This window comes from Ochotona curzoniae, unplaced genomic scaffold (genome assembly GCF_017591425.1).
Source record: "Ochotona curzoniae isolate NIBS_2020 unplaced genomic scaffold, NIBS_Ocur_1.0 scaffold_274, whole genome shotgun sequence".
Taxonomy (NCBI): Eukaryota; Metazoa; Chordata; class Mammalia; order Lagomorpha; family Ochotonidae; genus Ochotona; species Ochotona curzoniae.
In genome coordinates, this window is record NW_024467101.1 from 6,869,315 (window position 1) to 6,893,183 (window position 23,869).

The following is a 23,869-nucleotide window of genomic DNA, read 5'->3' on the forward strand; positions in this document are numbered from 1 at the left end:
TGAGGCTGGCATTGGTGACATGGACCTTCGCAGGCCCAGAGAAGTGACTTCCCGGAGCTGGCCATGTCCTCTTGGCTGGAGGGAAGAGCGGACCCTGGATCCACCTGCTCAGGTCCCCTCTCCCTGGAGAATGGGACTTGGACAGTGTCATGGAGTGGGTCAGGGTCCAGAAAACAGGGGTGCAGCCCTGGGGGAGCCCAGTGGTGGGGACAGGGCTGGACTCTGGTGATCCTGGAGCCACTGTGAACTTCTCCTGCAGGAGAAGTCATTGAACTTTTTCAACTGTATCAGTAGTATTTTTGTATGAAAAGTGGGAGACTTCAGAACAGTAATTCATTTAATTGCAAAACATTTTGAAATAAGAAATATAAAATCCATTGTGGCTTTGTGTTCCATTCTGGAAATGGCCCAGGGCCACCCCCGCAGGGCAGGGCCAGCAGCCTAGCACAGAGCCTGCCGCAGGGCCTGGATGCGGGCAATGCAAGCCCCGACTGGCTGGCGCTGGGCCCGCAGCTCTTCAGCCAGCTGCTGGATTTCCATCTCCACCTGCAGGCAGGGGAGCATGAGACCCCGCCAAGGAGGCACAGCCCAGGGCCATCCAGGGGCCGGCCTGCAGCCTCACCTCCTCCAGCTCTCTCTGCACCTGCTGCTCCTCAGCCTGGTCCTCGGGCCTGGGCTCCTCCCTGCTTAGTTCCAGCCACCTGCGCAGGCTGCTTGCTTGGCGCTGACAGGACCTGAGGAAAAGAAGACAGCCACATGCCAGGTCCCTGCAGGGCCCCAGAGGTGCCCTCCTCACGGGAAGCAGTGTACCTGCTAGGCGGGGCGGGATGGGATGGGAGAGAAGAGGCCCCGCAGGGGTAGGCCTGGCAGCCAACCCTGCTCTCCTATAGCCTCCATCTCCCCAGCAGACAGCAGCTGGGCAGGGGGTGAGGGAAGCCGAAGGCAGGGGCAACGGCCTGCTGTCTTGTCTCCTGGATGCCAGAGTGCCAGAGGCCCAGTGAGGATTTCTGCTCTGCCAAGTGTCCCCTCACTCCCGGCAGGAGGCAAGGTCCTTCCAAAGCAGGATTGTGGACTCCCAGCCCCACCGGAAGCAGAGCACCCCAGGGCCCGGCAGCTGCCTGCGGCCTTGCAGCCACTTGCGCCTGGACCTCACCTGAGGTTCTGCTGGGTGGTCTGGTAGCGCTGCAGCTGCTGCTGGATCCCCTCCAGCTCGTCCTCAAGGTCCGTGTGGCCTGTGACAACAGGACAGGGTGCTCTATCCTGCTGGATGGAGTGAATAGTAGCAGGTCTCTGGAGTTAGGGGAGGCCCAAGTACCCACCTGCCACTTCAGGGCCAGGCTCAGCCCTGGTACCCGTGAAGTCCCCCGGGAGCAGCAGGTGGGGGTTAGGCACACTGGTCGGGGGTGGAGGGTCCTGGATCTTAAGTCCAGGAGAGGTCAGGAGGGCTGACACCTGGAGAGGAAGGAGGGGCAGACACTGGGCAGGGATGCCAGGAGGAAGACCTGGGAGAGGGTACCAAGCCCTTGTCTCTAATTCAACCTGCTGCCCCGGCACCCTGCAGGGGTGGGGCAGGCTGGGGCACAGCCAGTCGGGTCCTGCCCCAGTGCCTGGGTTAGCACTGCCCCAGCTGCTCTTCGGGGGCTTTACCCAACTGTCATCTACTCCCAGCCCTAAGCCACAGCTCCCGGCATCCAGCCCACACCCACATCAGTCATTCTCTGTAGAAGCAAACTTCCACCACACGCCCCTTCCAGGCTTGCGCCCTTGACCCTACAAGCTGGCTGCTCAAGTGAGTCTCCCCTGTACCCCACTCCCAAGGCTGGCTCTGGGGGTTTACCTTGAGCCATGCAGAAGACTCCATCGAGCTATGGCTGGACCTCCCTGCCAAGCCAGACCCAGCACTGACTCACCCTGTTCCACCTCTTATCAAGAGCCCCTTCCCTTGCTACTCAGGCCAGAATTTAGGGCTCAGCCTGGGCTCCCTCCCTCTGCTCCACTGGGGCAGGTCCTACCTGTTCTCACTCCACATCCACCGTGATGGCCGAGTCACATGGACCACACACAGCAGCCTCACCCCGCTCTCAGCGATGCCCTAATTCCCACGGCCAGCCTGACCCGACAGGACTGCTGGCCACTAGGCCGGAGTCTCCCGAGGCAGGGGCCTCGGCTGCAGTGTCCCCTCTGCGCCTGGTGTACTGGGGCGCCCATGCTTGTTGGGGAGTGAGTGGCTCGTCAGGTGCCAGAACAAAAGCAGCTATGGCACTAGGGGCAAGCCCAGAGGATGGAGTCAGGGACCAGGCTTTGGGAGAACTTACCCTTGCTGGTGCTCCGGCCCCGCGGGGCACAAAGGAGGAAGGAGGCAGCAGTTCTGGGCCTGCACTTGCCCCTGGGGGCAGCTTTGGGTGTGGGGCGCTCGCCAGGGCCCCCGGCTGGAGGGGTCTCAGGAGGGAAGGGCAGGGCTGGCCACGTGCCTGTGGCTTCTCAGTCCTGAGCAGAGGGAGGGCAGGGGGTCTGCTCAGCCTACAGACCCTTCCCTGGGTGGAGTCTGGACTGGGAAATGGGAGCTCACCAACCCCCAGCCCCCACACAGCCCCCCCACCGCCCAGGTGTCGTACCCCAAGGACCCAAGGCTCTGCACAGGCTCCAGCAGGAAGTGTGGGCGTCGCGGCTGCTTCCTTGCCAAGACTGCAGCACCGCTGCGGGGAAACGTGGGCTGTTCCTGGGGCTGACGGGACCAGACCACAGGGGCCTGGGCTCCCCTCAGCCTCGCGGGGACACTGAAGGCCGGGCTCTCGGCCAAGGTCAGGCAACAACGCTTGGCGGGCATGCAGGCAATCTGTCTCGTGGGGCTGCTGCACCCGTGGCACCCAACCTGTGCCTCTGCTCTGGCAACACAGACTAAGTTACAGGGTACTGTCAAGTTCAGGGAGGAAGAGGGGTGGGCAGGGGTGGGCTGTGGAGAGCCACCCAGATCTTGCTCCAGGGCCTGGGCAGTTCCTGGCAAGGTATCCACTCAGGGCTGCCACTGTCACAGCACGGGGTCTGCAAAGACCACCCAGGGAGGGCAGGAGCAGGGCTGTGTCAGTTTCATGTGTCATTTCCTGGGTCAGCAAAGAAGACAACCAGGAAGCAGTGGAGGAAGGGACACCAGCTTCCTGAGCTTCGGCAGGAAGTGGGGGGGTTTGGGGAATCACCCCCATCCCTTCCCCGAGCCTCAGCAGCCCCGGAGCGTGGCCGTGATTGGCCTGCTTCACATGAATGTGAGGAGGTGGTGATGGCCAGGGTGGGGACTCACAGTTGCCGCAGGGAGGGCTCCCCAGCGGCCAGGGCTGCACTGTCTAGGATGCCCTGGGGCCAGGGAGCTCGGGGCCTCTTGGTATCCAGGGTGGCGTCCACAGCTTGAAGAGCAGCGCGATCGAGGAGGGGACCCTCAAACGTCACTCGCCTGTTGGGAATTACGGGGGCTGCGGGCCGAGGCCCCCTGCCCAGCACTTTGTGTTTCCAAAGCAGGGCGCAGCGGAGGACTGCACGGTGGAGACTGTGGGCAGCCTGCAAGGTGATCCCCGTCTGTCAGCCTCCTGCCGACTCACCCAGCTCACTCCACGGCAGGCGGGGTTGGGGGCGCCCAGGGCCTACCTGGACCTGCTGCTGCGCCTGCAGCTGCTGCCGAGCGGCCTTCCTGTCTGCAGTGAAGCGCAGGAGCTGCGTGGCGCCCTGTCGGAGGAGCTGTTGGTGGTAGACCTGCAGCGCCTGCTCCAGCCGCGCCTTCTTGCGCCTCCTCTCCAGCACGAAGCCCAGCCATGCTGTCCACACCTCCGAGGGCAGAGCGCGAGGCTGACCCTCAAGTCACCTGCTGGGGTCCCTCCACCCCAAATCCACCCCATGGATCACTCACCTCCTTCACCCCTCCCCGGGGTGGGCCGTTACCTTTGCTTGCAGTGAGAAGGCCCAGAACCACAGGGCCCGTGCCGTGGCCTGCTGCTCCTGCCTCCTGGCCTCCAGCTAGGACCAGAAAGACCGTGTTCTGTCCACACCACCTCCTCCAGGAAGCCACCCTGCTCCACTGATATCCTCCCTCCCCTTGCCTGGCTGCGAGGGCCTCACCACACTCCTGAGGATCAAGGCGTGCCGCCAGGTAAGGAGGCAGCAGGTGCAGGCAGTCCACTGAGTCACGTGGTTTAGGGAGTAGGGAAAAGGAAGGGCACAAGTCTGGGCTGCAAGCAAGACCTGCAGGCTGGAGGGGCTTCCTGGGCACATCCGAATGCAGCTTTCATGAAAGTGCATTTCTTAATAATTTTGTGGTTACCACACCAATGTGTTTTAAATATGACATTGTAGCAAGAGAAAGCAGGCCTTGACTGGCCTACCGGCCATGGATAAAAAGATGTGGCTGGGGCGGCATGGCCTAGCGGCTAAAGTTCCTGCCTTGAAAGCGCCAGGATCCCATATGGGCACCGGTTCTAATCCCGGCAGCTCCACTTCCCATCCAGCTCCCTGCTTGTGGCCTGGGAAAGCAGTCGAGGACGACCCAAAGCTTCGGGACCCTGCACCCGCGTGGGAGACCCGGAAGAGGCTCCTGGCTTCAGATCGGCATAGCATCGGCCATTGCACTCACTTGGGGAGTGAATCATCAGACAGAAGATTTTCCTCCTCTCTGTCTCTCCTCCTCTCTGTATATCTGACCTTCCAATAAATAAATAAATCTTCTTAAAAAAAAAAAAAAGGTGTGGCTGGTGGACCGAGGGTGACAGTGCCAAGGCTGACCCAGAGGAGTGGGCCAACGTCACCTGTAGCCCAGGCCCCACAAGCCAGCGAGAGGAGGGGAGTGGGGAATGGGGGGTGGGGTGTGCACGGCTCCCACCTGTCGTCTCCACTGGTGGAAGCAGGTCCAGCTGAGCCGCCGTGCCAGGAGGCGGGCACCTTGCCTTTGCAGCAGCTGGGGAGACATCAGACACCGGGGAGTCAGGTCCCCGAGCTGCAACCAGGGCCTCTGGGGCGACTGCAAGGAGCAGCCCAGGTACAAATGATCATCCTCCTGGGCCATGCCAAAGTCTCTGTTGCAGACCCAAGTGTTTGGCACCCAGCTCTGGCAAGCCAGGGTTCTGGGGCTGGCCTCTGCTTGATGCTCAGGCTGCCTCCTGTGGCCTTGCTCCAGTCCCCAGGACCCACAACCACCCAGCCGCACACATAGGCTGCTATGGGTTCTGTCAGGAAAGATACCTTCCTGAGGGATGGTCCCTGGCCCTAAGGTCTCCCGGGACAAAGGGGAGCCTGCAGAGTTGCCATCTGCCTCACCCGTTTCCTGACGCAGCCCAGGTGGTACACCTTCCACTGTGCCAGGCCCTCCTGCAGCAGCTGCCGGCCGTGATGCTGGGCTGCCCTTTCCAGCTGGGCCCGCTGCTGGGCTGACCTCCGACTGCAGTCCCGCCAGCGCCGGAACCAGGTCCGCAGACGGCCTGGGGAAGACAGTGCCAGAGTGGGTCCTGGAGGTTTCCACCAGTGAGGACCCACAGGGAAGGTTCCAGTTGGACGATGTATGTGCGGGAACAGAGCTGGGGGTCAGACAGTTCCTCTCTGACCAGCTCTAGCCCTCTATGGGAGCAAGCACCTGAGGACTGGAACCAGCTCAGCTAGCCACTGCTGTGCCTACCATCCCAGAGCCACCCACAAGCAGCTGCCTGGCCCAGGCACACGGGAGACCCTGGGCCTGAGGAAGAAGAGCTGAGGACAGCAGGAAGAAGATGGAGTAGGCGGGAGAAGAGGAAGGGGCAGAGGAAGAAGAGCAGGAGGAAGCAGCTCATTCCAACAGGAGTCAAAGCGGCCTGAGCCGCAAGCCCGGGCAGGTGGGTAGGAGGGGCAGCATATGCCAGGCTGTCCCAGCTGCCAGGGCTCTGCAGGCAGCACTCGTACCAGGGAGCCCTGCTCAGGGGCAGGTGGCCGGCAGTCAACTCTGTATTGCACACTTCCAAGAATCATGCTGCCAAAAAATAATGGCAGGACATCCCATTTCAAAAGAGGGGAATAGGAATAATCAATACACGATCAAAACCCAGTAGGGAAACACTCCAAGTGCAGCATCACGGGTCAGGCAGCGCAGGCCAACTGTGACGCCGGGCGCCGACACGGTCTGGCCCAGTCATCTGTCTGCACCTCTCCGTCTTGACTATTGCACCGAGTCCTCTTGGCAACCCAAGAAATGGGTACCACAGATGAGCACAGCCAGGCTGCCCTTGGTTCCTCCCTGCCCAGCACCCAGCCCAAGGTGTACACCATGCACTGCTTCTGTGCAGTGCCCTGTGGTCCCTTGTGCTGTGATGGACATGGTGGCCTCAGGGCCCCTCACGGGCTGCCATCCCCTATATGGCAAGCACTTTGGAGAGGAGCCGTTTCAGGCCACAGCTTGAGCTGGATCCCTCCCAGTGTGGCCACGAGTTGGGGCACATGGAGGAAAGCAACCGACTGATGGAGCCTACGGCACTGGTTGCAAAAGCCCTGCCCACACAGAGGCCAAGAAGTGGGCAAAACCCATTCGCTTCTCCTGGCAGGGAAGAACATGGCGCTGGGCTCTGAGCTGGGGCCATGGGCCAAGCAGAGGAGGACACATCTGTGCCATGGAGCAGACGTAGGAAGCCACTGGCCTGAGCTGCTGTGGTCATCTGAAGTGTGAACCAATGGATGGAAGAACTCTCATTTTGAAACTCTGTAGCTTTGCCTTTCAAATAAAATAAATCTTAAAAAATAATAATAAGATTCAAAAACAGAAACATTTTCATCACCCCAGAGACACCCAGTATCAAATCACGCAGCCTTCCTGCCCCAGGAACTGCTGCTGTACCTTGTCTGCAGGTTTGTCTACTCTGCATGTTCATAAATATAGACTCACAGAATAAGAAAAAAAAAATCAAGGAAGCCAATCTGACAACGTGACTGGTCTCTGTGGTCCAACTTACACCACTGCAAATTACTGTCACATCATTTACAAGTTCATTTATTCTAACTACGAGCATCCCTGTGTGTCACCTGGCTGTGTCAGGGACGACGTCCCAGTGTCCCGGGGAATCTGTGTAACTCATGAGTGAAGTCAGACACTCTGGTCCCTGAACACACATGAACCTGGATATGGGGGGACAGTCGGTGGGACCCAAATGTGACGGGGGCTGCCCTGGCAAGCCCCTTCCTCGTGCCCCGTCCTTCCAGATCCATTCCCTGATTCCCTGCGGATCTCAAGCTTCAGCCTTTCTCATTAGCTGGATGGCAGCCTGAGGTGTGCCAGGCCAGGCCACCCCCTCCTCATCCTTCCCGGGACACTGGGCCTAGGGCTGGCACAGACCTCATCAGTCAGGACAATGTCAGACTGGAGCAGACCAGATCCTCAACAACACCAGTGTCCTTGTAGGGAAGGACTCAGGGCCAGGGAGAGACCACATGGGGCTGGAAGCAGGGGTGAAGTGGGGTGGTGTGTCCACAGGCAGGGACTGGCTTAGGTGCGGCCACCAGAAAGAAAAAAGAAAGACATCACCCCCTTCTCTCCCTGCCCCCTTCCCCGGGGCCTATGGTACTCCGCTACACAGCAGCAGAGAACCAGTACGGATGGAGAGACAGACTTGGGGAGCAGAGGGTACCTCAGGCATTCCGCTCTTCGAGGCGCCTTGCTTGCAGGCCTCCCCCTTACCTCTCTCCAGCGCCTTCTGAGCCTCCACAACGGTACAGGCTGCCCGTTGTCGGTAATAGATCCGCACGGAGGCCACCTCCCGCCACTGGATCAGGACCTGTAGGCAGGGAGGGACAGAGGGGCCAGCAGCCCACATCTTGACTTCTGGGGACAGCCCACGCCTGCCCCATTCCAGCCCATTCCAGAGGCGGCTGCTATCCATGCAAGCCCTAGGCCCCTTGCGGGGAGCCTGGTACCTCGGGTGCAGGGGCTTTTGTGGCAGAAAAACTTCCTCTCATGCCATGAGAAAGTCATTACACAGGTTTAATCCTGATATTATTTAGCAAACAGAACACGCACTTGTCTGTCCTGTTCGTATGAGAAAGTAAAATCACAGTAACAAAACGCTTAAAAAAAAAAAAAAAAACTGGTCACCAGGGTGGCCCCTGACCCACTGCACAGTCTCCGGTGCCTGGGCCTCTGAGCACTGAAGCTAAGCACGATTCCTGCTCTCCTTCCAGGGCAGCATGCCCTGGAGAACAGACGGGGCCTTGCCGGCATCACTGCTCCTCCTCCCAGGAGGCCGTGCCTGCAGCCAGTGACCAGTGGTTTGGCTGCGATGCTCGTGTGCCGTATCAGAGCACCTGCGCGAGTCCCGGCTGCTCCTGGTGGCAGCTTTGCACTGATGGGCGCCCTGGGAAGCAGTGGTTCTTGGATTCCTGCCACCCATGCGGGAGACACGGACTTGTGTTCTCAGCCTCTGCCCGGCTCGGGTCTGGCCATGGTGGACATTTAGGGCGTGAACCCGGGGTGGGCGCTCTGCCGGCGAGCTGTTGGGTGCAGCAGTCCTCAGGCTGCCTGGGATGTGCACATCCCGCATCAGAATGCCCAGGGTTCAAGTCCCGGCTCCATTTCCAATTACAGCTTGTCACTAACGTGCACCCTGGAGGGACCTGGGACCCTGCCACCTACAGGGAAGCCTGGTGCCTGGCATCGGCCTGACCCAGACTAGACTGTTGTGGGCATCTGGTTAGTGAACCAGCAGACAGGTCATTTCTGTGTCTGCCTTTCAAATAAAATGAAGACGAAAACACTTTCTTACAAATTCCCTCAATAAGCAGGATCAGGTCAGAGCTGAGAGACAGCGACATACCCCACATCTCCCACACGGTGATGAGAACCCAAACACTGAAGCCCACGTATGGCACTGCTTCCAGGCTGTGGTAGCACGAAGCCGAGTCTGCAGCTGAGCCCAGGACTTGAACCCAGGCCCTCCAATGCGGGACACAGGCGTCCCGGTGCCTGCGCCGGAACTAGTTCTTATTAGAATCAGTCTTTACTCCACAGGTGAGATTTCCCACGGACAGGCCGGAGGAGTCCCACGCTTTGGGCCTCCTGTTTGATCTCTGGCACCATGTCCAGCCCCTGCTGGGACAGTCCCCAAGCCCCCCAGGTGATCACCTGCTTGTCTCCCGAACCTCACCTTGGAACACAGGGTCCTTCTGTAGTGAGCCTCTGCCCGAGAGGCTCTCCTGGCTTCATCTACACGGGCCACGGTGTTCTGCCTCCAGCGGTGTAACGCCCACCTGCAGGTGCACGGCCCAGGGCAAACGCCCTCAGCAGGGGAAGCTTTGGGAACCACACTTCCACCTGGGCCAGGGACTTCGTGCCTCTGAGGCTGTCTCACTGACAGTAGGTTCACAGCCACTCGTGGCTGGTACTGACAGCACTCGCTCATTGTTCCCTGTATTCAGGAATGTCTGGAGGCGGTGGGGGGTGGGAGGGGGCGAGGTGACTCACGCTGTGACAACAGAAGCACAGGGACCAGGGAAGGTGGAGGGAGGGTGTGTGTGCAGGACCTCAGGGTGTCCTTGTCATTCTGCCGTGTCACATATGGGGCTCCAGAGTACACATGGATACTTGTAAAGGTCACAAGGCCAACTGTCCTCACACTGCAGAGCAGTGTGTAACAAACCATCACAAAGGAAGAGGGGGCAGGACAGGAGCCAGGACTACAGGAAAGGAGTAAACCCAGAGCTGGGCTTAGGAGGATGGGCCTAGGATGGGCCTGCCTGCCTAAGTGCCCTCCCCAGTGAGGGGCAGGTGACCCCACTCCTTGCAGGTGTAAAGCAGGAAGAACGTGCTCAAAGCAGCAGGATAGGCAAGCCCCCACAGGCTCCCGTGGCCCAGCCTGTGCCCAGCAGTCACTGTGCTGGCTGCAGAAAGGTCCGAGCCCCAGCAGGAGCAGGGGGAGGCTCTCAGGTCCAAGCCCCGCACAGGCCTGGCCTGTTGGCTCCTCAGCCCGGCCTGGGTGGGTTAGGGACTCACCGCAGTAGCCGCCTGTGGTGCCGCCTCTCCCTGGCAGCCACCTCCTGCAAGACACGCTGCACCTGCTCCCGGTAAGTCTGTGGAGACAGGAGGGCTGGGGTTTCACCCCTGAATCTAGTCTTGTCCCTGCTCCAGACAGGCTTCGTAGGGAATGCCATACCCACAGCACTCACATAGGGTGCAGAGCAAACAGAGGCCTGCAGGGCGGGGAGGGGGAGCCGTCCTGCAATCCCTAGCCCCCCTCCCCGCCCCACCCTGAGCAGCTCCCCACCTAGCGACCTTCCAAGGAGCATGCCCTCTGACACCCACTTCAGGGGCACCTGTGTGTGACTTGGGGAAGCGCTGTGCTTGATGGGCAAGAGGAATAAAGGAGGGAAACAGTTTCCAGAAACTTCCTGGGACCCCACGGCAGGCACAGGGTGGAAAGCAGGAGCTCCTACCAGCCACTTCCGCAGTGCCTGGCGCAGCTGGGCACGCTGATGGTGCAGGTTTGCCCGCAGGAGCTTCCGCTGCTCGGCTCTCTGCAGGGCCAGGCTCTGCAGGCAGAGGGTGGGCAGCGGGGTAAGGCGGGCGGGCCAGACCTGGCTCCCCTGGCACAGCTGCAAGAGTGAAGGGAAGGTACTGCCCCCTCTCTGCCTCTGGGTCCTCTCACTTGTGAATGAGGGCCTTGTGAGTGGGCAGTGAGCAGGCCTGCGTCATGGCAGTGAGGTCAGTGCTAGCTTAGACAGTATGTGACCCCGGTAGGTTCCTGTGCATGGTGAGTTCACATAAGAACAGCCGAGCACCTCAGAGAACCAGAAACTGCAGGCCAATCGTCTTTGAAAACCAAATTTGCACTTTCCCCCTCAGCTCGGGGAGGATGAGCTGTGGGGCGGAGGGGGAGCCCATCTGACGGAGCACCACCTGAGTACACAGCTTGTCTGTCCAAAAGCCACAGTGGGATGGCCCACTCTTTGCCTTACCTCCTGCCACCTGCTCCAGGCCCAACGCAGGAGCCGCGCCGAGTGCATCTTCACAGCCTGTGCCCTGCCCGTCCTCCTGGGCAAGGGAGAAGGGCAGAGGAACACGCAGAACTCAGCAGCCGTTCCAGTTGGGGCTGTCCTGATGCAGCCCCTGGGCCCCCACCCAGGGCTTCAGTTTGGGGCTCTCCCTTGGGGTATCAAGTACTAGCAAAGCCCACCCAGGTGCAAGTGGCTGAACCCTCTAACAGGGGAGGTCGTCATGTGTGTGTGCTGAGGGATGAGGTCCTCAGAGTACACAGTGGTGGTGGCAAGGTCCTGCCCCTCAAGGCACATGGTGAGTAAAAACTGGAATCACTCGGGATGGGTCCGTGTCACAGAGGGCTGTACAGCAGTGCATGCTGGGCGGGGAGGGGCTCCCAAGGCAGTGCCGACCACTCACTCTGTTCGCAGGCTCCAGGCACTGTCCCTCCAGGTACAGAATGCTTTCCTGAGCCTCCCATGGCAGTGGTGGGCGCAGGCCATGGCTTGCCACTCCTGCTCCCGGTGACGCGCTGCTGCCTGCTGGCGCCACACGGCCCAGGACCTGCGCAGTAACTGCTGCTCCGCGAAGAGGATGGCCTGAGATGGGATGTTTAGGGAAGGAATACAGAACACGCTGTGGGAACAGGGCGCACAGCAGCCAGGCAGGGATCCACAAGGCCAGAGACAATGGCTGCAGCCAAAGAAACGGGCGCCTGGGAGCAGCAGAGACTGACCAAGGACCCCGATGCCCCAGACCCTGCCCTGCCCTGCGAGCCTTGGCGTCGGCGGGGGGCGGTGCCAATCCAGGTTCAGGTGACCCGCAGCTTCTCACCATTCTCTCTGCCAAGCGGTTCTCTCGATGTTCCAGCATCTTCTGCCACCAGAGGGAAAACGCTTTCTTCTCCAGCGTCTCCCTAACAAGCAAACATACCAAGTGAGTAACAGTGGGGCACTTAAAACAGGGTGGTTGGATGGATGCATGGGTAGCTGGAAGGAAGGAAGGAAATGGAAGGGAAGGACTGAGAAGAGAGGAAAGAGGGAGGGAGATTGAGGCAGGGAGACAAGACGTTATCTTTTTAAAACTGTGTCTATAAAAGACATGAAATCTGTTCCTACTAAAAAATGTAAACAAAAAATCCAACAGGGCCCAGTGCAATAGCCTAGTGGCTAAAATCCTTGCCTTGCATGTGCCAGGATCCCATATGGGCGCCAGTTTGTGTCCTGGCTGCTCCACTTCCCATCCAGCTCCCTGCTTGTGGCCTAGGAAAGCAGTAGAGGATGGTCCAAAGCCTTGGGACCCTGCACCCATGTGGGAGACCTGGAAAAAATTCCTGCCCCCTGGCCTTGGATCAGCTCACTCCCAGGCACTGCTGCCATCTGGGGAGTGACCCAGTGGACGGAAGATCTTTCTGTTTCTCCTCTGCAAAAATCTGCCTTTCCAATAAAAGTAAATAAATCTTTAAAAAATAGCATTTTCAATAGTATCAAAAGATGTACACTACGTAGGGATACATTTAACAAAATACACAAAACCTCTGTGCAAAATGACAAAACACTGCTGAGAAAAACGGGAGGAAACCTGCCCGACGCGGGGAAGTGGGGGGGGTGGGCTCCGCATGGGAACAGCAGTGTGACTGCAGACTTCATTGGGGAATAAATAAAAGTCATCTAGAAAGACGGTGAAGAAGGCAGGCTCCCCCCCCTTGGCATCAGAGGCTCCTATGAGAACAGAGTCCTGAAGAGAGGGTGGTGACGGCATTAAGGACAGACCCAGAAATGGAACAGGAGATCCAGAGACAGGCGCGAACGGATACTGGCCGGCTGATTTCCAACACAGGGGTCAAGGCAAGTCCGTGTCGATGGAAACGCTGTCCTGCCTGCAGTGATCTAACCAGGTCCACGGAGCACGGGAACGCATCAGACTACTTACTTAGCACGCATGCCTTTCACTGTGGACCAAGGCAAACTAGATTTGTCTCATCCCTAATATATTTCACTAGATGGTTAACGAGTTCTCTCTTTTAAGTCATAATTCATGAGATTATACCAGAAGTTATCTCTATTTGCAAACATCTGAAAAATAAGGACGTATATTTACTTGAATTTGCTAAGTGCCAAGCCACTCTGTGCCTGTTTTCTAATCCCAGCAGCTGAGGGATCATTAATAATTTGTACTGTGCACTCTGTATTTTACATGTATTAACCCATTTAGTTTCCATGACAACCTATGAGACAGGAACCATTATCAAATCATCTTATACACGAGAGCCTGCAGCGCAGACACAGACCGACGGGCTAGCCTTGAGTCACGGAGCTGGCAGGTGGGGGAGCGGTGGTCTGCGCTCGGCCTGCCCAGCTCGCGAGGGGACTTAGTCGCCCTGCCTCCTTGTAAACCAGAAAGGCAGAGAGCAAAAAGTCTAGGTTCTCTGAGAAGGCCCGGCCAAAGCCAGACAGACACAATCCACGTCAGGTTTTCAGCATCCTGAGTCCACTGGCTACTCCTGGTCTCTCACAGCCCACCGGGCCACCAGCCTCTCGTCTCCAGGACTGACAGCTCTACAATCAGCCAAGCCCACTCCCCAGCCAGAGCCCCTCAGAGGCTCCTCTTAGCCACTGTGAAGGTGCCTTCAATTTCTGCTCCCCTGGCATGCAGAGTACAGAAAAGCAGTGGAACCAAGCCTATGTGCTTGGTTCCTAAAAGGAACTAAACCAGGGGAGGGGAATGTAGTTGAAGTGCAGCGGAAGTCATTTTCCGGTTAGTATTACGCCTGGCCGCAATATGGGAACTAGCTAATGGTGATGGCGTTGTGACTACAGGGGAAGCGGATAGCAGTTTCTAAGCAGCCTCTACGACAGCCAAGACCCAACTCGCTCAGCACATCTCTTTGGGCTTTGTGCCAAGGAGCCCAGAGTTCCGGCTGATTCTTAAACCAGCACTTCAGAGTCCACCAAACCCAAGATCATTATAACTTCCTCTACTACATGCCTGCTCCCCGCCCCTTTCCTCTGAGTGTCCTAAGTCTTCCATGCACCTGCTCAAACATGTGTCCGGCATTTACCTACAGGACGACCAGACACTCCTCGTCTTCCCTCACCCGCTCTGCTCACAGGAAGCCACCCCGAGACATCAAGGCTCCCCAGTTTTTCCTCTAAGCTCCGGAGTCCCTGTCATGCCTGGAACATGGATTTGCCCCTGTGAACTATGTGTCCACAGTTTCTTGCGCATCAGCCCAACCAGCTCGGAAACACTCAAGCCTCTGACGTGGCCACTGGGAAGACTTCTGCTTTGATGTAGAACGTGCTGGACTTTGCACTAGAGACGGGATCTAAGGCACAGCTCTGCCCTGACTGCCAACCACAGGCAGCTCGTTTATCATTCGGAGCCTGTTCCCTCAGTCTCTGAGGAAGGAAATTATTAACAAAGATAATGGTGTCACACGCACAGTGCGTTCACACAGCATGCTTCAAAAAGCTGTGGACAATGGGTTACGTGGGGGAAAAAACTGAAATCTGTACGTGTTTGGCGCATATGCATTTTCCACAAACTTTCTGAAGACTTCACATGCACCTCCTCTCATTTTGCACCGTGCCCACCTTAGTGTTCCGCACGCATGCCATGCAGGAAGGACCTGCTCGGAGCGAGTCTGCCCCCACAAAGCCCAAGCTCTGTTCCTTGACTTTTCCAACTCTGTCGATGCCCCTAAACACAAGACTTCCAAAAGCCGAGTCTGGCAGAATGGGAACTGAGTGCTTCAGGGAGCAGCACCCTCGGGAATGCCGGGCCCCGAGATGACACAGTCTCACCCACCCTGATCCTCTGTGAAAAGTGAGCAGGGACGAAGGGCGGCAGGAGCTTCTGGGGCTTCTGCTCTATATGGTTGCACTTGCAATCGGATATACATTTTTCCCAGGAGGAATACTGGCTGACTGTCCTGCTCAATGAAATCAGAGAGCCCACATCACAGGAAAAACCAGGGAGACTCGGAGCCTCGAGGCTGAGAAGCATTAAGACAAGGGGGCTGTGTGGTAGGCAGAGTCGGACGTGGGCAGCTGACCCAAGCGGGGGTTGCCACAAGCCTACCTGTGGAAGCGGGTCGCTCGCACGTACAGAATGCTTTCCTGCTGGCGCCACCTCCAGAGTCCGTGCCAGGCATGGAAGGTGGCAGGCAGGGCTCTCTGCTGGAAGTGACCATCTGCTCTGGCCCGCTGCAGCTGAAGGGAAATGGATGGCATTTGTGCTTCTTGTTTAAAAATCGTAATAATAATGACCTTTCAAGGTCAGACCTCTGGAGGGTTGCTTCTCATTGAAGACTTTAGAAAAATATGAAAACCATTGCTTTCGATTTTTCTGCTAATCTGTTGGGTGAAAAATGCAATGTGATAGAATTCAAAGTGGGTTAAGCAATTCTTCGTTTATAACAGGATACCTCCAGAAGTACATGGCAAAGTACAAACATAAGTTTATTTTAGCACCAAAAAAATTTTTTGAAGTTCACACCTAGTTTTTCATTACACACATTATCCATGAAATTTATATATAAATACATACACATGTCATTTTTCCTGGTGGCTTAGATGTCTACCACCTGACTTACCATCTTGCTATCAGCTTTTAATTCCATGATACACATGGGGCTTCCTGTAGCTTAAAACATTTATTAGATTTTTGTGCTCTGTTTTGATTTTGTTTTTTATGGAACTTGTCATGCAGATTCTTCACATGTTTACGTGGCTCTATGAGGCTGCCACAGACACGGGACACAGGAGGATATATACCTGCACGATCCAAAACTTGTGCAGGAGAGAAAAACTTCTACACAAATGTGAAGGTTTATTTATTTTTTTTTAATCGGCTCCTGCCACCCATTTTCAGAGTGAGACAGGCCCAGATCGGTGTGCCTCAATTTCAGGAGGGAGAGTTCTTTTTTTTTTTTTTTTTTAGACTTGTTTATTTTTATTGCAAAGTCAGATATATATATATAGAGGAGGAGAGACAGAGAGAAATATCTTCTGTCCAATGATTCACTCCTCAAGTGACTGCAATGGCCAGAGCTGCACCGATCCAAAGCCAGGAGCCATTTTCTGGGTCTCCCACATGGGTGCAGGGTCCCAAAGCTTTGGGTCGTCCTCGACTGCTTTCCCAGGCCTCAGCCAGGGAGCTGGATGGGAAGCAGGGCTGTTGGGATTAGAACCAGCGCCCATATGGGATCCCAACGCATTCAAGGCGTAAGACTTTAGCTGCTAGGCCATGGTGGTAGGCCCCGTTCTTTGTTAGTTTTGTTTTTTAAAGATTCATTTATTTGATTGGAAAGTTAGATTTACAGACAGAAGGAAAGACAGAAAGATCTTCAATCCGCTGGTTCACTCCCCAAGTAGCCACAATGGCCAGAGCTGAGCCTATCCAAGGCCAGGAGCTAGAAATGTCTTCTGGGTCTCCCATGTGGGTGCAGGGTCCCAAGGTTTTGGGCCGTCCTCAATTGCTTTCCCAGGCCACAAGCAGGAAGCTGGATGGGAAGTAGAGCAGCTAGGACACAAACTAGCACCCATATGGGATCCTGGCACATGCAAGGCAAGGACTTTAGCCATTAGGCTACCACGCTGGGCCCATGTGTGGAGGTTTTAAAATACCAAAGCCTTGGAACCCTGAACTCATAGGGAAACCCAGAAGAAGCTCCTGGCTTTGGACCAGTGCAGCTCCGGCTGTTGCAGCCAATTTGGGGAGTGAATCAGCAAATAGGAGATCTCTTGATCTCTGCATCTCTCAACTTCCCTTACTCTAACACTGTCTTTCAAATAAATCAATTTTTAACCAAAAATCCAGCTGTTGGATCTTTGCACCTCCTTCCTTGAGAAGCAGTCTGTGGCCTCTCCCCTTGCAGCTGGCTGGGACCGTGACTGCTCTGACTCACACAGCACGAGGTGACCCTGGGTGAGGCAACACAAAGGAACACAAGGCTTCTGCCTGGATCCCTGGGACGCCTGTGTCCTCCCCAGAGGCCCTCTGTCCAACTCTGCCAAGGCCCCAGAGCCGAAGGAAAGCCCAAGTCTCCTGGAGAGGCCTCAGCCAGCCTTGCACACCAACACCCCCAGGAAGCCCAGCCTTTAAGTCATTCCAGGCCAGGAAATGGGACAGGCATGCAGAAAAACTTCTAGATAACTCCAAGAATCTTGCCAGCTGAGGCCCCAGGAATTGCAGGAGCGCAGCCGCATCCAAGGTCATGCCTGGCTCAATGACTGTCCAGCAGAATGGCTATTACGGTAAGCTACTAGGTGGCGGTGGTTTTAAAGTATACATTCATTTATGTGAAAGGCAGAGTTTCAGAGAGGGAAGGAGAAATGGTAAGAGAGGGCTATCTCCCATCTGCTGGTTGAGTCCCTAGGTGGCCACAATGGGAGATCTGTTTAAGGTGAGAGAGAAAGAGAGCTGCTATGCCAGGGCTTGTTCCCTGGATGGCCTAAGTCGGTCAGGGCCAAAGTCGGAAAGCAGGAGTGCAGTTGCAGGCTGCTGGCAGGGAGACTCAATCACCCGAGAATGACCACTGCCTCTCGGGGCTACATCCACAGGGAGGAATGCCAGAGCCAGGCGTTCACCCCCACTCTGTGGGGACACGAGCAAACCCAAGGCCAAACACCCAGAAACCTTACTCTTCTTCAATCTTGCTCTTCCATCATGCCAGGACGTTAATTTATTTAAAGGCAGAGTTACAAGAGAGAGAAAGAAAAAGAGAAAGATCTTCTTTCTGTTGGTTCACTCCCCAAAAGGCCACGACAGCTGGGACTTCCAGGTCTCCCACGCGGCTGCGGCGGCCAAAGCATGTGGACCATCTTCTGCTTCTTTCCCAGGCATATGAGAAGTCAGCTGGGTCAGAAGCAAAGCAGCTCAGACTAAAACTGGCACCCACATGGGATGCCAGCACTGCAGGCTAACACACCGTACCTAGCATCCTCCTGACCCTTAACTTTCTACCAACGGTGGGGGGTCAGGTGGAGAAGGAAAGTTCCTCCTTCCAGAAAGGAAATAAGAAACCTGAATATACACCTTTTGACCCTTATCCCCCCCAGTCTTTCTCTAGAGAAGCTCCCTATATTCTGTCACACCTGCATTAAACACACACAGGAGCACAGGTGGCCATGTCCTCTTGGGGATGACAAAAACATTCCCCAGGTACAGAAGGACAAGGGCACCACAAAGGCCATAATCTGGGGTAATCCCACCCACACTCCTGGACCAAAGATGAACTTTGACTAAAACTAAAAGGCAGGAGCCCAGCACAGTGGCCAAGTGGCTAAAGGCCTCGTCTTTAATGTGCCAGGATCCCATACCGGCACCTGTTCTTGTCCCGGATGCTCTACTTCCCATCCAGCTCCCTGCTTGTGGCCTAGGAAAGCAGTCGACAACAGCACAAAACCTTGGGACCCTGCACCCACATGGGAGATCTGGAGGAGGTTCCTGACTCCTGGCTTCAGATTGGTGCAGTTCTGGCCATTGCACTCACTTGGGGAGTGAATCACTGGATGGAAGATCTTCCTCTCTGTTTCTCCTCTTCTCTGTATATCTGACTTTACGATAAAAATAAATTAATCTTAAAAGAAAAAACACTAAAAGGCAGTTCTATTGTTCACTTGTGCATTTACTTGTCCAGGTACTGGTCGGCATAGCCCCTCTGCCAAACACTGTGCAGGATGAAGAAGGGGAAAGAGACAGGCAGTGTCCTTAAGGAGCTCACAGCCTGGCAGGAGAAATGGGTCCACAGGTGACCGTGCAGTGAGTGCTCTGATAGGACTACACAGTTGGGCCTGGTGTAACAGCCAAGTGGTTAAAGTCCTCTCACCTTGCATGTGCCAGGATCCCATATGGGCGCCAGTTCATGTCCCAGCTGCTCCACATACTGTCCAGCTTCCTGCTTGTGGCTTGGGAAAGCAGTTGAGGACAGCCCCAAACCTTGGAATCCTGCACCCACATGGAGACTAGGAAGATATTCCTGGCTCCTGGCCTTGGATAGGCTCAGGTCTGGCCATTATGGCTACTTGGGGAGTGAACCAGCAGATATAAGATCTTTGTTTCTCCTTCTCTCTGTAAATCTGACTTTGCAATAAAAATAAACAAATGAATCTTAAAAAGAGAGAGAGACTACACAGGTGGAGGGCTGGGGAGGAGTGCACGCACCTGACAGAGGTAGTGAGGGGTAAAGAACTGCAGGTACAGTGAGAAGCGGAGAGCGGAGAGCACACTCGGTGGCAGGGGTGCAGTTAGTTGTAAAGGGACAAATGAGTATCAGGACAGGTACTCCTTCAGGGCGCACCTCCCACTGCAGTGTGTGTATCATCCTGAAAATGGACTCCATCTCCGCAACTACAGGGAGGAGTCAGAACAACGTGGAGATCCACGTGTTAGATCCAACACCAGGAGGAGATGCTGGAAACGGCGGCACAAATGACACTGGCCACATTGTGCTTTTTGTGTCCCCTGACCCACTGCCAGGGATGGCCAGAGAAGGGCACTGCTCCTGCAGGGCTCAGGCCACACTGCCTGCTGGACTAGCATCCCCCCCACAGCCTAGACGAAGGCTTGAGTTCCCTCTGTCAGCACTCCAGAGGTCTCCGGAGACCTCAGTTGTTCACCACTCTGCTGCTAAATTATGAGCGCCATGAGAACAGGAAGCAGGCAGTCCTGTGTACGCAGTCAGAAGCGCTACAGTTGTGAAGTAAGGGCATGGATGTCAAACTTCCCTTGCCAGTTTGTCATCCTGACCTACACGCCTGGGCACACCAGGTGGACATCATGTCCCACACTGCTCAGCACAGCATTTAGGCTCTGTACCTGAGCCTCCCAAGGGTCACACTGGGAGATGGGCAGGCTTACGCATATAATAAATAGAGGCAAAGATGCAAACGGCTGTTAACAGCTAATTGCTTTCAGGGCATCTGCTCTTCCCTAGCAGGTGAAGGAATGGGAGTGGGGCAGACTTCCTCACAATACCATGGGGACTGAAAAAAAAAAAAAAAACCAAACCTGAGTCTTTTTCCAATGTTCTATTTCAACTCAGACCCAAGACCTCTGGGCCTAGGCTTTTTCCAAGAATTTTTCCCAAGCAAATGCAGCCCAGAGCACAGCCAGCTGCACTATCTGCCACAAAGTATCCCATACCTGCTTGTGCTGCCTCTTCCGGGTATACTGTAACCATGACTTGATACACTTGTGCTGCAAAGCTGTCCTGAAATAAAACACAACGTCAAAGGAATGTCAATCTGCACTTTTTTTTTATTATTATTAATAAATTTTATTTTGACATTCTTTACATAGTTAATCAGGGTAAGAAGGTTCAAGGGCTACAGGAAAGTGGATAATACTAGTATGTTTTCCATATTGTTAGCTTCATATTTAAAGGCGGGTATTTAAGGGAGAAGCCCACCCAATTTCCCACCCTCCCCAGGTCCCGGATGTAGGGCATACTCTGAGGTTCTTGCTCAAGTGGTTTTGATATTGCCACAGTTATGAATCGCTGTCAATCTTGCCACTCCAAGCACCATGAGATCTTTGAAAAATCCACTGATTGACACTTTTTAAAAGTTTCTAAAATTTTGCTCTGTTCTTAAGGTGAGTAAATCTGGGCAAGCTGCTCTTTGAGAACTAAAAGGAAACCCACATTGTGAAACCCACATTGGGAGGAGCCAGTCAAAAGCCATTCTGGAAAAGACGGAGATGAAGATTCTTCAACTCCTAATTTTAGACTGAGTAGCCTACAAATTCAGAAAAGTTTCTTGTAAATCTGATTCGATCACCCAGCACAGTGTCGAGTTCCATGGTCTGCATCTGTGACAAGCTCACTCCCCTTCTCTCTCTCTCTCTCTCTCTCTCTCTCTCTCTCTCTCTCTTTCTCTTTCTCTTTCTCTGTCTCACACTCACACTCACTCTCACACACACACACACAGACACTGTGAGAACCACATTCAGTTTTATAAGCCAGGATTTAGAATCCTGACATCTCCTGGTAACAGAATTAAGTCCGTTGAATACTGGGATTCTCACTCACTAAAAACCTCCAGTGATGGACACTGTGTCTCCAGTGTTAAGCTGTTTCTTGGGAAGCCCAGACCCCATGCCAGAGCGCCTGCATCAAGTGTTGTCTCTGCTTCTGCTGCAGCTTCTGCTACTGTGCTTGCGAAGCAGCAGGTAATGCTTAAGCACTTGACCTTCTGTCACTCACAGTAAGACACAGATGGGAGTCCAGGCTCTGGGCTTCAGCCTGGTCCTGCTGCAGGGCCCGAGTCTTAGAGGGAGTTTTTGACTATGTGCCAGATGCATTAGCAGGGAGCTGGACCAGAAGTGGAGAAGCTCAAACTCCAACTGAGGCTCTTATGGGATGCTGCAGTGGAGTAACTGGTTGTGCCACAATGCTGGTCCCCAGGCAACTTTCATTTTCACTTCCTATTTTCCTTCCTACACATCCTGAGTTTCCTTCACATATAAGTGGTGCTTTAATTTCTCTAACTGAATGACTAACTCTAAAACATGGGGGACACTTCCTGCACCCTTTGAGTCTGAGCCACAAATATGACAAGTACCTGCCTGAGCTTGGAACATCAGCAATGCAGTGTTCCAAGACCCGAGCTTCCCTCACACTTGAAGGTCAAGACAATGCAGGAAGAGGCTCCAGGTAGAGACCGCACACCAGGGGGGTTAGAGACGAGCATGACCAGCTGCACCCTACCTCCAGTCCAGACAGACATGAAACGCTAAGTTAGAAACCAGGGGTCGGGAGCAAGGCCTCCACCCCAAGAGGCTTTTCTGAACCAGGTGCACTAATGTGTGTGAGGAGGGGAACGCGCTCACACTGGGAGACAGGAAGTTGGAGTCGCAAGGTGTCCTGACAGAGTGTGAGGAAGAGGCTGCAGCCCTACCTGTAGTGGTCCCAGGCCGTGTGCAGTAAGGGCACCTGCTCTCTTTCCTCCCTCTGCTCAATCCGACACTGCCAGAGGTCCCAGAACCTGCGCAGCAGCTGAGGCAAGACAGGAAAGAAAGGGGTGCCTACTGAGGTGAAAGGCAAAACCATCATTCTTCACTTGTGGGGGGCGGTGAGCTCTCCCAAAGCAGAAAGCACCTCAGCATGGAACAACCAGCACACTGGCCTGCCAAGCACCTGTGGCAGAGCTGGGGAGCTGAGGAAGGCCAACGTGAAGGGCCACTCCTCCCAGGGAGATGGAAAGAAGCTCTTCTTAATCTGGGCCTCATACAAGACAATGGTATTTTAAACAAATCACTTTAGAAATTATACTTATCATATGTTACTGCCTATGAAGTAGTCCTACCAAAAAAAAGTCTAATTTCAACCTAATCCAGTCTTCATTATTTTAAAAGATTTATTCATTCTTATTGGAAAGGCATATTTTATAGGGAGAAGGAGAAAGAAAGACCTTCCATCCTCCAGTTCACTTCCCAAGTGTCCATAACGGCCAGAGCTGAGCCTATCCAAAGCCAGGAGCCAGGAGCTTCTTCTGGGTTTCCCACACGCATGCAGAGTCCCAAGGCTTTGGGCCGTCCTTCACTGCTTTCCCAGGCCACAAGCAGGGAGCTGGAAGGGAAGTAGAGTAGCCAAGACTAGATCTGGCGCCTATATAGGATCCCAGCGCATACAAGATGAGAGGACTATAGCCACTAGGCTACCGTGCCAGGACCCTAGTCTTAATACTTAACTTACAGTTTATAAAAACAACATAAAAAAGAGAAATTTATATGCCATTAAAAAAAAAGAAATCATCAGAGGGCTGGTGGTATGGAGCTTAAGGCAGCACCTGGCATTCTATACAGGCACCAGTTTGAGTCTCAGCTGCTCCACTTCCAATCCAACATCTGCTAATACTCCTGGGAAAGCTAAGAGGATGGCACAAACACATGAGCCCCAACAGCCACATGGGAGACCTGCGAGGAGTTTCTAGGTCCGGGTTTTGGTCTGTCCATTGAGGCCATTTGGCGTCAACTAGCAGAAGAAAGATCTGTCTCTCTCCCTCTCTCTTTTAAATAAATAAAACTTTTTTTAAAATCAGATAAAATTGGAATTAAGGAGACTATATAAAATAACTTTGTCCCTTTTTTTTTTCCAGGAAGTCCACATCATTGGTGGGGGAGAGGGGATGCTGAGTGGCTGGCACATACCTGTTTCAACAGAACAAAACTGTAGGATTCTACTTCTGAGCTCTGTAAGAGCAGTGAGACTTACACAGGATGAAGTGGAGGGGCGAGGGGGCCGGGGGAATGGAGGGGAGCGAGTGATCAATGGGCAGTTTGTTGTGCATGACGCAAGCACCCCGGAGACGGAGGCTGATGACCGCTGCCCAACACCGCATGTGCTTGGTGTCACGGAACGGGAGTTTAACGATGGAGGAGATGATAAACTCAGGTTCCGTGCTTTGTGCCACCATTAAAAGCTAGAAAAGCTAAACAACCATGTGAGAAACAAGCAGGGTAAGAGAAGGACAGCAGAGCCAGATTCTGTCTTCAGAGACACAACAACCAAACAAGGTGAATGCTCCTTAACTGAACCCAAGGCTTGAAGAAGAAAACAGAAAACCCCACACAACAAAGCTGCAATCACATTGACAGGAGCAGCTGTGGGAATCTGGACATGGGTGATTCCGGCAGGAGTGATAATGACATTGTGGTTGTGGAAGACAACGTCCTTATGTTGGGGTAATGCATACAAACTGTCCTATTTACAATCTACTTGAAAACGATTCAGCCAGAATACAGCAAACGTTAACAAGCGCTGAGTCTACCTATGGATCTGTAGATGGTAGTATTGCTCTACTTTACTGTGTTTGAACGTTTTCACAAAACAACAAAACTGACCCAGAAACAACGTGTACAAGCAGACATGTCAGGTCAACAAGCCCCTGAAGAGAATGGATT

At 54.6% G+C, this 23,869-nt stretch overlaps 1 protein-coding gene across 1 annotated transcript in view; it reads right to left on the bottom strand.

Moving 5' to 3' along the window:
* Nucleotides 1-348: 348 nt before the first annotated feature.
* Nucleotides 349-23,869, bottom strand: part of SFI1 (SFI1 centrin binding protein) — a 51,729-nt gene continuing 28,208 nt past the window's right edge. Inside the window, exons 12-32 of the mRNA XM_041003468.1 lie at nt 21,865-21,962; nt 20,111-20,177; nt 15,044-15,174; nt 11,795-11,876; nt 11,381-11,559; nt 10,942-11,017; nt 10,420-10,515; nt 9,980-10,056; nt 9,135-9,237; nt 7,673-7,769; nt 5,296-5,456; nt 4,862-4,936; nt 3,928-4,002; nt 3,637-3,813; nt 3,296-3,549; nt 2,616-2,696; nt 2,316-2,487; nt 1,320-1,452; nt 1,154-1,232; nt 623-734; nt 349-546 (exon numbers count right to left, since the gene is read on the bottom strand). Coding sequence (XP_040859402.1) covers nt 442-546; nt 623-734; nt 1,154-1,232; nt 1,320-1,452; nt 2,316-2,487; nt 2,616-2,696; nt 3,296-3,549; nt 3,637-3,813; nt 3,928-4,002; nt 4,862-4,936; nt 5,296-5,456; nt 7,673-7,769; nt 9,135-9,237; nt 9,980-10,056; nt 10,420-10,515; nt 10,942-11,017; nt 11,381-11,559; nt 11,795-11,876; nt 15,044-15,174; nt 20,111-20,177; nt 21,865-21,962 — 2,430 coding nt within the window. The 3' untranslated portion in view covers nt 349-441. The remainder of the gene's footprint in view (nt 547-622; nt 735-1,153; nt 1,233-1,319; nt 1,453-2,315; nt 2,488-2,615; nt 2,697-3,295; nt 3,550-3,636; nt 3,814-3,927; nt 4,003-4,861; nt 4,937-5,295; nt 5,457-7,672; nt 7,770-9,134; nt 9,238-9,979; nt 10,057-10,419; nt 10,516-10,941; nt 11,018-11,380; nt 11,560-11,794; nt 11,877-15,043; nt 15,175-20,110; nt 20,178-21,864; nt 21,963-23,869) is intronic.